At 38.3% G+C, this 16,883-nt stretch overlaps 1 protein-coding gene across 4 annotated transcripts in view; it reads left to right on the forward strand.

Annotated features, from left to right (window-relative positions):
* The window catches only part of CSRNP3 (cysteine and serine rich nuclear protein 3), a 150,571-nt gene that overhangs the window by 114,300 nt on the left and 19,388 nt on the right, over nucleotides 1-16,883 (forward strand). For all 4 annotated transcript variants that reach the window (XM_056534896.1, XM_056534894.1, XM_056534895.1 and 1 more), the window contains one exon: nucleotides 3,688-3,858. In XM_056534896.1, coding sequence (XP_056390871.1) covers nucleotides 3,711-3,858 — 148 coding nt within the window. In that variant the 5' untranslated portion in view covers nucleotides 3,688-3,710. The remainder of the gene's footprint in view (nucleotides 1-3,687; nucleotides 3,859-16,883) is intronic.

Genomic DNA, 16,883 nt, shown 5'->3' on the forward strand with positions numbered 1-16,883 from the left:
TGCCTTGAGGGGTGTAGTTTCCAAAATAGTATGCCATGTGGGTTTTTTCTGCTGTTCTGGCACCATAGGGGCTTCCGAAATGTGACATGCCCCCCAAAAACCATTTCAGAAAAACTCACTCTCCAAAATCCCATTGTCGCTCCTTCCCTTCTGAGCCCTCTACTGCGCCCGCCGAACACTTGACATAAACATATGAGGTATTTTCTTACTCGAGAGAAATTGGGTTACACATTTTAGGAAGATTTTTCTCCTTTTACCCCTTGTAAAAATTCAATAACTGGGTCGAAGAACATGCCAGTGTAAAAAGTGAAGATTTAGAATTTTCTCCTTCAATTTGCTGCTATTGCTGTGAAACACCTAAAGGGTTAACAAACCTTTTGAATGTCATTTTGAATACTTTGAGGGGTGCAGTTTTTATAATGGGGTCATTTGTGGGGTATTTCTAATAAGAAGGCCCTTCAAATCCACTTCGAAATTTTTCAGGGACCAGTTCTGTTTTGATTTTGAAAATTTTGTGAAAAATTGGAAAATTGCTGCTATATTTTGAAGCCCTCTGATGTCTTCCAAAAGTGAAAACATGTCAACTTTATGATGGAAACATAAAGTAGACATATTTGTATTTATGAATCAATATATAATTTATTTGGAATATTCATTTTCCTTTATAAACAGAGAGCTTCAAAGTTAAAAAAAAAATGCTAAATTTTCAATTTTTTTAATCAAATTTGGGAATTTTTCACCAAGAAATGATGCAAGTATCGACAAAATGTTACCACTAACATAAAGTAGAATATGTCACGAAAAAACTATCTCGGAATCAGAATGAAAGGTAAAAGCATCCCAGAGTTATTAATTAGAGATGAGCGAACTTACAGTAAATTTGATTCGTCACGAACTTCTCGGCTCGGCAGTTGATGACTTATCCTGCATAAATTAGTTCAGCTTTCAGGTGCTCCGGTGGGCTGGAAAAGGTGGATACAGTCCTAGGAAAGAGTCTCCTAGGACTGTATCCACCTTTTCCAGCCCACGGGAGCACCTGAAAGCTGAACTAATTTATGCAGGATAAGTCATCAACTGCCGAGCCGAGAAGTTCGTGACGAATCAAATTTACTGTAAGTTCGCTCATCTCTATTATTAATGTTTAAAGTGACAGTGGTCAGATGTGCAAAAAATGGCCGTGTCCTACAGTGAAAATTGGCTGGGTCCTTAAGGGGTTAAAGGGGTATTCCCGTGAAAAACTTTTAAAATTTATTTTATTTTTTTTTTAAATCAACTGGTGCCAGAAAGTTGAACAGATTTGTAAATCACTTCTATCAAAAAATCTTAATCCTTCAAATAATTTTTAGGGGCTGTATACTAAAGAGAAATCCAAAAAAGAACTGCATTTCCTCTGATGTCATGACCACAGTGCTCTCTGCTGACCTCTGCTGTCCATTTCAGGAACTGTCCAGAGCAGAAGAAAATCCCCATAGCAAACATATGCTGCCCTGGACAGTTCCTAAAATGGACAGCAGAGAGCACTGTGGTCATGACATCAGAGGAAATGCATTTCTTATTTGGATTTCTCTTTAGTATACAGCCCCTAAAAAGTACTGGAAGGATTAAGATTTTTAACAGAAGTGATTTACAAATCTGTTTAACCTTCTGGCACCAGTTGATTTAAAAAAATATATATATAATTTTTTTTTATTTTTTTTTCCCCACAAGACGACCCCTTTAAACAGCTAATCAACAGGGGAATGGAGTGTCTGACCTCCAAAGATCTAATATTGATGGCCAATCCTGAGAGAGATCATCTTTATATGTATTATTATGTTAGCGCATGGATAACCACTTTCAAGCCTCCCCCTTCACTTATTTTGTGTCTATCAGATTAAAAAATCTCAAAAAAAACTCAAACTGTTTTAGTGCTTCATGTGTTTGTTTTGAGGGGTTTTCAAAATAGTAAGCTTCAAAGGGGTACACTAGAGGTACAACATTTTACACTTGGCTCAGGATTCTTCAAAAATAAAAAGCTATATTTGATTGGCTCAGAAGGCATTTCCTGCAGGGACCTCTAGTCACAGGAAGCAGCAGGAACTGGGAGTCAACTGAACAGCAGATACGGGGGATCTGGGAGGGTGAGGATGGCTTCTTATTTTTACAGCACCCTGAGCCAAATATAAAAGTTATTTTCAATTCAAGATGTTTGTTTCTTTCTCAATTTACATGTATCAGAACAATTCAAGTGTTCATGTGCCTTTTGAGGCCTCTTTACCCCATAGTTTGCTATATGATAAACTACTCCACCATAAAAATGGTAACTCCATGATAATTTATTCAGGAAACATTTTTGCTTAGTATGCGAGTGTCATTTTTACTCTTCAGTAGAGATGGGAAAACCACTTTCATCTTGACATCATCTTTTCTTTTCTCCTTGTCCAGTGTTTCTTGTAGGGAGACCTGTTATATGTGTTTATAAACATTTAGATAAAGTAGATTCTTGAGTGAATGATCCTCACAGACACTGCCATACATACATACATACATACATACATACATACATACATACATTAACCCAAACTGGCCATTGCAGTTGTTCATCCGGTGTAATTTAATGATATAAGGCCAATCAGATGTTCTGATAACATTTATCTACAAACTTCAGGAAATATAATTTCAGAACAAAAGATCTTTTGTTGTAAAATGCAGACTTTTTCCATCGGTTGTCTAAAAAGAAATTGTCTGGGCATGCTGGGAGCTGTAGTTTTGCAACAGCTGGCGGTACCCCAGTTGGGAAACACAGTTCTAGGGATCCTTCATATCCCATCCCCAATAATCACAGATAACCAATAAATAAAATAGTTTGAATCACACAATGTGAGTTTATTTATTTGTTTTACTTTTCTGTTTTACAAAACATGAAAAATGTGAAAACACACAAAATGGGATAAAGAAAATTAAACAGGAAAGAGAACTCCACAAAACGTGGAAATTGGTGGGGGAGGTGCATGAATAATGTTTTTCCCTGAACAAGGATAGACAAATAGGTAAAAAATAACAGAATCATATGTGTCAAGAACAAGACAATAAATAAATAAATAAATAAAATGCACGTAGTTCTAGACCAGTAGACTAATGAACCTTTCTCGAACTAACATTACATTTAATTAATGTTTGTTTAATGTAGTAATATTTAAGGTTGTTGTTTAGGTTGACATTGCCATCCTTCATATGCTTTTTATTATCTACCTTATGTGACAGACGTGTACATCTGCGGGAGGGCAGAAGTTGAGTGCTCTCTTATGACACATGTCTCGGGAACTGTCCAGAGTAGAAGCAAATCCCCATAGCAAACCTCTTCTCTGAGACAAGCAGAGATGTCAGCAGAGAGCACTGTGTCCAGACAGAAAAGAACAACTCAACTTCAGCAGCTGATAATTATTGGAAGGATTAAGATTTTGTAATAGAAATAATTTAAAAATTTGTTTAAAAAATAAATATATATATAATTTTTTTTTTTTTTTTTCTTCTTCCTGGAAGACCACTTTAAGTTGTCTCACACTGCAGAACTCTTTTAAGTGAAGGGGGGGGGGGGGGGGGAAATCCAGAAGTCTTGTCAGCTAAAAACTTACTGCATGTCAATACTCCTGCATGTAGGTTGATGTTTGAGGGTAAATAACTAATGTGATGTCGTCTTCCTTTCAGGTGCATGTGACAGTACCGCAGCTATGAGTGGCATCTTAAAGAGGAAGTTTGAAGAAGTCGATGGATCTTCACCTTGTTCCTCTGTCCAGGAATCAGATGAAGACATCTCCAGTAGTGAGAGCGGAGACAGCAGTGACAGCATTAATCCGTCCAATTCAAGTCCCTTCACACGTATGTTGGGTTTTAACTTATTTACTGCGACATTGTTGGCAATAGGACACAAATGTGTTAAGCTGGTCTATTTCTAAACTAAGACAAGAAAGTCTAAGAATGGAACAGACTTCTCAATGTGCAAAACGATAGAAAAAAGATCATATTCACCCAGTAGAAAGTTAAAACATCCTCTTTCTTGTTCCATTAAATCTGATAGCCAGGAGCGGTGCGGGGAGACGGTTAGCTAAGCTGACTGACCGGCTGAGGCCGACCGTGTCTCCCCACACGGGCACCAGTTTTAATTGAACAAAGAGGATCATCTATAGGAAAAATCCCACTTGACAAATAGATGAATTTCTTAATGTTCATTCTTAAGTGTTCCATTTTCAAAATGCAAAATTTGGAGGACATGCCCCCTTTCTCTGAAAAAGGGTGACGTGTCCGCCTTCCATGTCGGAAGTGTCCGGCAACTACTTACCTGTCTACCCCTTGGTGAGAGAAAGGAAGGTCAGCAACGGGATGCCCGAGAAAGGGTGAAGTTACTGCTGAACGAGGACTGCCGAGCGTGTTTAGTGAGCACTTTGGGTGAATAAGCTTTTGTATTTATTCATGAATAGGAATATGGAGATCTGTTGATAGAATTTTGTATTATGAAAATGGAACACTAAAGAAAGAGCATGAAGAAATTCATCTATTTGTCAAGTGTGATTTTTCCTATTGATGATTACTGTTTGATATGGAGTGGAGCCACCATTTTTTTCACACTTACACTCTAGTGCATTTTGAAGGTTCAACCTTTTTATTTTTATTTATTTATTTATTTTTTTACAATAAAGAGGATGTTTTAACTTTTCACTGTGTGAGTGTGATCTTTATGTCCAGGTTAAGCTTTTTTTTAAACTAATTAATTACTATTTGGCTTACTCTATGGCCAAGCTTAGATGATGTATAAAAAGACCCCCCCCCCCCCCTACACAAATGGTAGAAAAATTATACTGGCTAAATTGGGTATAAAATGCCACCTGGAAAGTGTGTGGATAAAAATAAATAAATAAATAAAGTGATCCACTCACCCCATTGTATCATGTGGTTGCCAGTAGGCCTTTATGGTGTATGCTAGACACGTGCTGTGTTCTTTCCAAATACATCTGGGGAACCCTTTTGTACCTGTATAGAAAGGCAATGGCTCTTATTGTACATTAATATAGAAAACCTTGATATTGAATGTTACATTGACTGATTATAGGACATTTTACTAATGAAAGCGGAGGAAAATCATATATTTTGAAAAGCATGATATCGAATCCCACCCTTTAAAAAAAAAATTTATGTTTTTGTTTGGGTGTTTAGTTTGTTCTCTTACACAGACAACTGTATGCCAACATATACTGTTGATTTCAATAGGAATCCACACCACAGTTTTTGTAAATTGGCATTGTGAAACCGTGTAGCAGGTCACTTATTGCTGTGGTTTTCGCGCAGAAGCTGAGTTGGGTGACCGAATTGCCATTCTTGGGGCTTGTTCACATATGTGCTGCGTCTTGTCTTCTCTTTCCCTCCATTGCTTGTTTAAAAGCATCAGAGGGACACCGATGCTAGAACTGATCCAATTCATTTGAATAGGACATTTCACATTCACCCGGCGTCTCAATTTGGATGCCGGATGGTTGGACTCGCCGGACCGGCGCTGGACAAGGGAACGCAGCTTGCTGTGTTCCTCTGTCCGGTGATCAGACACAATGGATGCCGGATGCTAAACAACTGATTACTGATACATGTTGTCATCAGCTACAGCATCAGTTGCATAGAGATTTAGACTGAGTTCTCGTATGCCATATGCCGGAAATATGTGAACCCAGCCTTATATGTACAGATGTCTGCCTAGATTTTTCTTAGTCTCTTCCTTATCTACTGCTGTCACCTTTTTATTGTAATCCTGCCTGTGATAGACAAGATCACACCATTTACAATAGATGAGTTAGCGTTCATCCTCTCCCAAACTCTTCACATTGACCTCTGCACAGGTCAAAAAGCATGCCCGTAAAACTCTCCCAGAAACATCAGTCAGCGCCTACTGTTTACAATGTCCATAGAGCTTGTTGTAAAGCAGTGTTTCCCAACCAGGGTGTCTCCAGCTGTTGCAAAGCTACAACTCCAAACAAAAAACTACAACTCAGGGAGGATGTTGTAGCTTTGCAACAGCTGGAGGCACCCTGGTTAGGAAACACAGTTGTAAATTTTATCTCAAAATGCTTTTCATAAAAGCTCGGGCAAGATGGCTGCCTAAATAATATAAATAAACAATAAATATAAAACTGGTTAATACAAAAATTCTGTGTCTGGCTGTAAGCATAAAAAAAATTATATGAATTAATAAAAAAATGTTGAAAGGAGTAGTCCAGTGGTGACTCAGTGGTGAGCAACTTATCCCCTATCCTAAGCATAGGGGATAAGTTGCAGATTGCGGGGGGTCCGACCGCTGGGGCCCCCTGCGATCTCCTGTACGGAGCCCCGACAGCCCGCGGGAATGGGGCGTGTCGACCTCCGCACGAGGCGGCGGCCGACACGCCCCCTCAATACAACTCTATGGCAGAGCCGAAGCGCTGCCTTCGGCAATCTCCGGCTCTGCCATTGAGATGTATTGAGGGGGCGTGTCGGCCGCTGCCTCGTGCGGGGGTCGACACCCGCTATCTCGGCGGAGAGCCGGGGCCCCGTACAGAGAGATCGCAGGGGGCCCCCGCAATCTCAAACTTATCCCCTATCCTTAGGATAGGGGATATATTTTTCACCACTGGACTACCCCTTTAAACTGCAACAGATATCCTGATATTTGCATGAAGAACATTGAGACAGTACTATTTAAATTTAAAGGGTACCTCTCATCAAATAAACTTTTGATATATTTTAGATTAATGAATGTTGAATAACTTCCCAATAGCATGTTAATGAAAAATATGCTTCTTTCTATTGTATTTTTCCCGATCAATCCTGTCAGCAAGCATTTCTGACTCATGCTGGAGTCCTAAACACTCAGAGCTGCCAGCCTGCTTTGTTCACAGCCAAACAGGCTGTGAACAAAGCAGGCTGGCAGCTCTGAGTGTTCTCCTTTGTGAACAAAGCAGACTGGCAGCTCGTAGTGTTTAGGACTCCAGCCTGAGTCTGAAATGCTTGCTGCCAGGACTGGTAGGGAGACCCCTAGTGGTCATTTCTTCAAAGTGGAAAATTAAATAGAAAGAAGCATATTTTTTAATAACATGCAATTGTAAAGTTATTCTGCATACATTATTCTATAATATATCAAAAGTTTTTTTGATGAGAGGTACCCTTTAAACCCGGATATATTTGATGGCAAAAATAAAAATTTTGTAAAATGTAACCCTCCCCTGCCCCTTCTCTGAGAAGAGTAATTTAATAAATAAATAAATATATGATATTAAATGTATGTATAGTAAATTTGAGTAGCCGTATTAGTCCAGTGATGCAAATCAAAAAATGTTGCAGTATCTTGTAATACCTTTTTTATTGGACTAACCTAACAGGATTTTGTAGAGACAAGCTTTCGGGATTCCTCCAAGTCCAAAAAAAAAAAAATCCCAAAGGGATTTGCTTTGGACTTGATAAAGGGAGGAATCCCGAAAGCTTGTCTCTACAAAATTCTGTTAGTCCAATAAAAAAGGTATTACAAGATACTGCAACATTTTTTGATTTGCATATATATATATATGTGTGTAAATATAATGACGTATATATATTAATATAAATTTTATATATATATATATATATATATATATATATATATATATATATATATATATATATAAATAATATTTTATTATAAATGTTTTTGTTTTTTTTCTACTATGACCTGTGTTGGTTGTATCGTACTACATATTTTTTTTCTGTATTCTATAATTGTATTTATATTTTTTCTTCTATGCGGAGAATGTACCACACAAAGCAATATTTCTATAAATTAGAGCAAGACAGTTTACCCTCTAAGGAGCTTAGTGGCAACCTGCCAGTCACAAGACAGCGCTTGGCATCGGCTACCGTTTGGCTCATGCAGATATAGTCTGTTTCTGTATAAAAAGCCAGCAATTTCTTGGAGAAAAGCATCTCCATATGAGGGTATAAATATAGCTCGCCTTATCTCTCCAAAAACAGTAAATAAAATAAAAAATCTGTGGTTATAAAAACAAGGTTTCTACAGGTTTGATTCTCCAAATCTTAATACATAAGCAATAAGAAATAATATTTTTTTTTAATTATTGTTTAGTACAGTGGTCTTCAACCTGCGGACCTCCAGATGTTGCAAAACTACAACTCCCAGCATGCCCGGACAGCCATCGGCTGTCCGGGCATGCTAGGAATTGTAGTTTTGAAACATCTGGAGGTCCGCAGGTTGAAGACCACTGGTTTAGAATGTATATCAAAGAAAGGCATAGGTTATGTAGTTGTAATAGAAACTAGAATAAAAAAAAATTAAAAATAAAAAAAAACTTACACTGATATTATGGAGCTGACCCTTAAAGGATTAGGGTTCTTTCCCTATGGGGTTTTGTTAAATTTTTTTTCCCTTGTCAAAATGTCAGTGCAATAGTGACTTGTACTCCATAATTACCGCTGCCGCTGTCAATTATTTTTGACGTCCACAATTATAATCTGCAGATTTCTGCCATAATGAAAGGTAAATAGTCCTATAATAATAGAGTGTAGATCTATATATGATATTTAACCCACGCCATGTATAAGGGTATAGTGTAATTCATTAGAATTCTACCTAACGTTCCTATAAACTACTCGGTGTCAATGGTGAATAGAAGAAAGGATCAAACTGTGGTTAAGTAAGATTTAGTCCCTTCGGAGTTCTGCTTTTAGTAATGAGCCCAAGGGGCTTGTGGGTATTTCGCCATTCAGGGTACTGCACCTGACGATATAAGGCAAGAAATAAAACTTCTTTGATATCAATTCTAACAATATAACGGGACGTCTACACGATTCATCTCAGATTTATAAAATATTTTAAAATGGTTACCTTCAATTTTAATTGTGTGTAGTATTTTTTGCCTAATCTCTAAATAGACTTGTGTATAAAATAATTAATAAATTAATAAATTCTGAAGAATGACATTTAAAAAAAATAAAAAATAATTCTCAATTTGTTTACCCTTTCATGACCTGTACAAAATATAATTGTGCTTTATGACTGTTTCTAGTATAACATTTTACATTCACCATTTCAGTAATTATTCAAAAAAAAAAATTCTATGTTTATGTAATGGGATTAATTAACAATGATTTGCATACTGCATGTGGACTATGCTTTTAATTCCATGCTTAGAATTTCAATTGGTGGATATTGACACATACCGGTGATTTAATTGTCTGTTTGCATATTGTAAAAAAATAAAATAAAATAAAAATACTAAAATATCCAATACCCAATTGCTAACCTATACGAATTATTGACCTATCCTATGTTAGTGTGTGTTTTTTGTTTTTAGCTTTTGTGTGCCATCATGCCCCCTTCCATAGACTTGCATTGAGGGGGCGGGGCCATGATGTCACAAGCTCCCGGCTCCAGCATTCGGAACAGTTTGTTCCAAACGCTGAGTACCCCTTTAAATCACTATAGAGACTCAACTCATGTCCAGGGATGTCCAAGATTAAAGGTGTGATTTTTTTATTTTATTTTATTTTTATTTTTTTCTAATGTGGTATCCCGGTACTGGACATGGTCCTGTACCTTGTGTTGTAAGTCCCCATAGTCAGAGTTCCTTCATGCTGTTAAGATTCTCTTACTGAGATAACCCTCAGTCACCTCGTAAACATGAAATTTATTGTATATATTTAATAATATAAAGGTTACTTATAGGACCTTAGGTCATGTGATCTACAGTAAATGTGTTATGCTAAAGTTAAGGACCTTTCAGGTCATGTGATGTACCACAATCCTTTGTGATAGGACAGACAGGTTGGGGAACCAATAAGGTTTGAGTCTGCCCCTTCAGATATAAGGGCACTGTTACTCAATGATCGCTCTCTTTCCCCCTGGATATGACAGCGAGCGAAGCTCTGTGCAAATCTACAAGACTAATTAGGCCTTCTTAATTAATTAACTTCTTAATTACCGTGAGTCTGAAAAAGTCTTAGCTATCTTAGCTATCTTAGCTAGCTATCTTAGCTATCTTAGCTATCTTAGCTATCTTAGCTATCTTAGCTATCTTAGCTATCTTAGCTATCTTAGCTATCTTAGCTATCTTAGCTATCTTAGCTATCTTAGCTAGCTATCTTAGCTAGCTATCTTAGCTAGCTATCTTAGCTAGCTATCTTAGCTAGCTATCTTAGCTAGCTATCTTAGCTAGCTATCTTAGCTATCTTAGCTAGCTATCTTAGCTATCTTAGCTAGCTATCTTAGCTATCTTAGCTAGCTATCTTAGCTATCTTAGCTAGCTATCTTAGCTATCTTAGCTAGCTATCTTAGCTATCTTAGCTAGCTATCTTAGCTATCTTAGCTAGCTATCTTAGCTATCTTAGCTAGCTATCTTAGCTATCTTAGCTAGCTATCTTAGCTATCTTAGCTAGCTATCTTAGCTATCTTAGCTAGCTATCTTAGCTATCTTAGCTAGCTATCTTAGCTATCTTAGCTAGCTATCTTAGCTATCTTAGCTAGCTATCTTAGCTATCTTAGCTAGCTATCTTAGCTATCTTAGCTAGCTATCTTAGCTATCTTAGCTAGCTATCTTAGCTATCTTAGCTAGCTATCTTAGCTATCTTAGCTAGCTATCTTAGCTATCTTAGCTAGCTATCTTAGCTATCTTAGCTAGCTATCTTAGCTATCTTAGCTAGCTATCTTAGCTAGCTATCTTAGCTAGCTATCTTAGCTATCTTAGCTAGCTATCTTAGCTATCTTAGCTAGCTATCTTAGCTATCTTAGCTAGCTATCTTAGCTATCTTAGCTAGCTATCTTAGCTATCTTAGCTAGCTATCTTAGCTATCTTAGCTAGCTATCTTAGCTATCTTAGCTAGCTATCTTAGCTATCTTAGCTAGCTATCTTAGCTATCTTAGCTAGCTATCTTAGCTATCTTAGCTAGCTATCTTAGCTATCTTAGCTAGCTATCTTAGCTATCTTATCTCCGCACCCTGGCGTCACAACAGTTAAGGGTTAATGCTACACCCTTTCCTCACTGCACAGCTACACCCTATTCACCCTGCACCCCGCAAGCTACCACACTAATTTAACCCCTCTTTACCACCACCCTCTTACAGAATAGCACTGCTTTGATGAATTATGGCTGCTATTACAGCTTGGCCTCCTTTAACTTGATGCAAGTGAGACACAACCCCTAGATAAGAGTGGCACTGTTTTTTGGGTGTAGGTTCTCTAAAGATGTGTAGTTGGATAAGCCACTTGATCTCTAGGCCCAACCTGAAGCCCTGAATGGTTGGTCTTTAGTATAGCTATGGGGCATGTGACCAACCTCTCCATGCAGTCTCCCATTCTCTTTCGCTCTCTGTATATAACCCTCTTGCCTCTGTTCCTTGCACTCTGTCTCAGCACTGGATGAATCCCCAGCATGTAACACAATTTCTGCAGCAACTGTTCAGTCCAAGGCTATCCTAAGATTTGGGCCTAATGTCTCATGAAGCATTCCCCTAACATGTACCCAATGTTACAGCAGTGATATTGGGTAGTAGACATAGGTTCAGCATGGTACAAGATGTGTTCTATCCCTTCACATCACTTTACCTTATCCATGTAAAGGTCTAATTTGTTTATACTTAGGGAATGGGTTTAAAAAAAAAAATAAATAAATAAATAAAAAAAGTCTAAGTCTTTCTTTTATGATCTACTCCTGTCCATGTATTCTTAAAGGGGTACTCCTGTGGAAAACTTTTTTTTCTTCTTTTTTTTTAAATCAACTGGTGCCAGAAAGTTAAGCAGATTTGTAAATTACTACTTTAAAAAAAAATCTTAATCCTTCCAGTGCTTATTAGCTGCTGAATACTACAGAGGAAATGATTTTTCTTTTTGGAACACAGAGCTCCCTGCTGACATCATGACCACAGTGCTCTCTGCTGACATCTCTGTCCATTTTAAGAACTGTCCAGAGCAGCATATGTTTGATATGGGGATTTTTTCCTACTCTGAACAGTTCTTAAAATGGACAGAGAGGTCAGCAGAGAGCACTGTGCTTGTGATGTCAGCAGAGAGCACTTTGTTCCAAAAAGAAAAGCATTTCCTCTGTAGTATTCAGCAGCTAATAAGTACTGGAAGGATTAAGATTTTTTTAATAGAAGTAATTTACAAATCTATATGAGGAGATATAGACCGACACTGCTGATAGTCCGGAATAGTGCAAAAGCTTGATAGGTGAATAGCTTTGACTTTAGGTGGTGCTCATACTCTTGCTCTGCCGATTAACTTCAAATAAGCAATGAATAAATGATTGGATGGCACTCACCAAGGTCTGAAGAAGCACCGAAGTGTGATACAACTGTTGCCTCCACGCGGAGGCTCCCGGCGTCCTTGCCAGCATACCTGCTTGACACCGTACCCCTGCCTTTTATGCTTTATGAATAAAGGATAAGAAATCACGACCTTGGTGAGTGCCATCCAATCATTTCTTTATTGCATAATTTACAAATCTTTTTAACTTTATGGCACCAGTTGATTAAAAAAAATAATAAAAAATATTCCACCGCAGTACCGCTTTAAACTTACACTGTGATAAATCTGGCACATTTCTATTATGCTGTTTGATACGCAAGATGTATCGACTATTAGGATGCCAAATTTGTGGCGTAACATTTTGGAGTAAAGCAATCAATGTTCTTCCATCATCCTCCTGTGTCCCTTTGCCAAGCAAGGCGTATGAGCCTAAAAAGGGACTAGGACTCCTAATACAAGTCATGCAAGACAGTTGCTTCATGAAAATTTGCTTTTGCACCAGTTTTTATAAATCTATCCCATTTTTGTTTCTATTTAAAACATATAATTTTTAGTAATTTTATGGCAACCATATTTAAGGGAGAACTCCGGAATTTAAAAAGTGTCCCCCATACTGCCGGCAGTAAAAAAATAAAGATGTACATACCTTCCTCCGCTCCCCCAGGGCCTCCGGTAACCGGCTCCGGTCTCCGCCATGATCCTCTTCCTGGTTGCCGGTGGTCGGAGAGTCTTACTGCGCTCAGCCAATCACCGGCCGCAGTGAAGTCCCGACTCAGCTGGCGATAGGCTGAGCGGCAGTGTGACGTTTTCGGCCCCGGCAGCAGGTGCCGGTGTAGTGAAGAATTTTGTGTCCTGAAGCGTTCTCGCACTGCCGCTCAGCCTATCGCCGGCCGAGTCGTACTTCGCTGCAGCTGGTGATTGGCTGAGCGCAGAATGATTCTCCGACCACTGGCAACCAGGAAGAGGATCGAGGCGGAGAACGGAGCCGGTTACTGGAGACCCCGGGAGAGCAGAGGAAGGTATGTACATCTTTATTTTTTTACTGCCGGCAGTATGGGGGACAATTTTTATATTCCGGAGTTATCCTTTTTAAGAATTTTGTGTGCATGTGTTTTCATTTATTTTTTTGCTAACTACATTTTTATAATTATCTTAATCTTGCAGATTCCATTCTAGTCTCTAAGGCTAAAACTAAGCTGAGACTTCCTATTCTGTAGAGATTATTTCCCAGTAAGGTCTTTCTTCTTAGAGCACAGTGAAAAGTGAAACCGGTAGAGTGATAATTCTGGATCCACCACCATTCACAGGAAAGATCAGCCTCTCCCCTCCCTGTAACATGACCTCTGAAGGTCTCCAATTCCTCTAAGGCTAAGTTTCCACTTGTTTTTTTTTTCTGGCAGTTTTTGGAATACTGGCACTGCAGTTTTTGAGCCAAAGCCAGAAGTGTATTCACAAGGAATAGGACATATAAAGGAAGGACTTATACTTCTCCTCCCTTATGGATCCACTTTTGACTTTGGCTCAAAAACTGCAGTGGCAGTATTCCAAAAATTGCCCGAAAAAAACCCAAGTGGCAACTTAGCCTAAATGGGACCGGTCCAATCTATGGTCCAAGGGTTCTGCAGTAAAGCAGATCACTGCATGCTGTTAAAAACAGCTCAGGCAAAATGGCAGTCCCCCATAATAATATACAAAAAATTTTATATAAAAAAAAATAACAATCAGAAAATTGAAACAAAGAATATGTTAGAGTATCAGGCTATCAGGCTCTAATCAGGAAATAAAAATCTAGGTGACACATCGCATTAATACATTGTCATTGCTTCTAGATTGTAGAAACCACTCTGGGGCCTTAGTCACATGCCGGTGCTTTCTACTTTAAAAATAGCTCTACAGGAAACAAAGCCAATGGTTGGGACGGCTCGGGTTTTGCCAGGCTGTTAATTACCGTCGCCTTATCGCTTCTGTGCGGCTCATGAAGGGTGTCTTTATGTTGTCTGAAGAAGAAAAAAAAAAAAAAGTTAATTGGGTCTATTAATGAAACAGTTTTATGCATATCATGCGGGAACAATTCTTCTTTCCAGTCAGCTGCACTGGCCGTGGGATTCCTTCTTTGACCTACTATATTTTGTCTCCTTTTGCTCCCCCTCCTCCCATTCTGCAGTCATCCAGTCACCCATGTGAAACAAGAGGCTTAAAAATGGATGAATGCATTATTGCCTCCAGCTGTTCTGGGAATAGCACATTGTGAACAATAAAAACAAAGTGTTTACATTTAGACTTTTTCGTCTTCTTTTCTAACGTAGGGGAAACATTCTATTCCATTATTTTATTTACCTTTTTTATTAGATTGGCAAATATATTTAATTTTTTTGTCAGGACGCATTTATTTTAAAAGGGGGAGGGTTATATGGCTATAATTTGGGCCCCCTAAAATTTAACAAAAACAGCTAAAAGGCTAGGTTCACACTCGAACTTCTAGGTTTTCAATGTAAAACCCACAAATGGAATTAAACATGGACCGCCATAGGGTTTGAAAGTGCATGCACATATGGTGTATTTTTCCACTCTTTGGGGGGGGGGGGGGAAGAGAATGCTGCACAAAATATATTTGATGCAGGTGTTTGAGGATTATTTTATACTGTGTGGAAAATACACATAATTAAAAAAAATTATTAAAAAAAAATCATTAAATGCATTAAATACAAAATGTTTTTAATGATTTTTAATTTTTTTTAAATGCAATATCTGGACAAAGACAAATGCCTTTAACACTGTGCAAATACTGTCATACACATGTGACCATAGCCTTAGGCATTTGTTTGTGGGTAGATGTTTAAAGAGAGATATTTTTTTTTCTTTGTCAATATAATACACACCCACGAATTACTCAGTGCCATCTGTTTCATTTCAGCACAGCTGCATCTATACACTATATTACTATAAATATCATTACATAGGTTTATGTCTCGGGAATAGGTTGACTTCCTTTTGAACTACAGGATAATCCCATGCTTCCTGGCCACTCTCAGAATTCTTCCCATCTACAGTAGCTCTATCTATATGTTGCTGCAAATATTGCTATGGGATCAGGATATGCACTTTAAATAGGAAAGCACATTAATAACTGCATATAATGTGAACTAACACCAAACAAACTATATGCTGCTAGAGTATAAGCAGTTAACTAAAAGATTGTAACAACGTAAAATAAACTGCATAAAGCATATTTTAAATGTAATAAAATAAATGCCACCAAAAACAATTGTAAAAAAATACAATGAATATAGCTAAAAACTCAAGACAAGCATTTCAAAATGCAAGCGGGAAAATTGTGTATAAAGGAGTCCTAGGAGAGGACAGGTTTTCCTGCTTTCTTGTAAAATATTCAATACTATGTTGGTTACGAAATGAAGTTACACAGTGAAGTTTAGTAAAATCTAAGGGTCTGATCACACTACAGAATCTCTGCATGGAATTGTGCTCGGGGATTCCACCATTGGTGTGGATGGGTCCTCTGTTGACCCATTCACTCTGCAAAATTTTAGCTGTGGAAAATTCTGCCATAGAAATTCACCTATCGAAAGAATATGTTCATTCTTTTGGCAGAACAGACGGACTGCATTGCCATCATTGGTGATTGCTCAAGTCCACACGGTCCAAGCGTGAAAGGATTTCAGCACTGGCCACTTAAATGGAAACTCTCCAGGCTGAGATTTTGCAGTGTGAACATACCCTAAGGCTCTGTTCATACGTACATACTGCTAGTGCGCCCTGCCGGTAATTACTTGACTCTTTCTGGCAGTACCATAGACTATAAATGGAGCAGCAATGTGCATGCGCGTCCTGTGCTCCATTCCAACAAGTTTTGTTGAATCCCCTTTTTTTTTTTTTTTTTTTTTTTTTTTTTTTTTTTAATATCAGGGTTCAATCACACAGGCATATTATGCTGCAGATTTTGCTACTCACTGAGGTCAACGGGTCTCAAAATCGGCTACGAAAAGTCTAAAGCAAAATAAGCAGAAATTAATTTGTGATCATATCCTCAGAGGGTATATCAATCTTGTAACAAAATAGCTTATTGCAAGGATATACCATCACTTTTTTAACCCCTTAACAACCACGGATGAATATTTACGTCCTTGGCCGGCTCCCGATCTGTGAAGCGCGCTCAGCTTCTGCACGTAAATATTCATCCGTGGTCGTTAAGGGGTTAAAGTGATGGTATATCCTTGCAATAGGCTATTCATATCTTCGGGGTCCTGGTTGCTATCAGCAACCAGGACCTGCGGCTAATACCGGACATCACCAATCGGGCTGGTGTCCATTATTAACAATTTAGATGCCGCAATCAAAGTTGATCGCGGCATCTAAAACGGGAGAAATCCATACCGGCTAGCTCAGTGGAGCTGTTCGGGACCACTGCTGTGAAATCACAGCATCCCGAACAGCTGAAAGGACAGCGGGAGGTGCCTTACCTTCTTCCCAGATGTTCGATCGGCGTTTGATTGCTCTAAGCCTGAAATCCAGGCTTGAGCAATCAAGCTCAGAAAACACTGATCAATGCATTCCTATGGCAATGCATTGAAC

Source organism: Hyla sarda, chromosome 8 (assembly GCF_029499605.1).
Source record: "Hyla sarda isolate aHylSar1 chromosome 8, aHylSar1.hap1, whole genome shotgun sequence".
NCBI lineage: Eukaryota > Metazoa > Chordata > Amphibia > Anura > Hylidae > Hyla > Hyla sarda.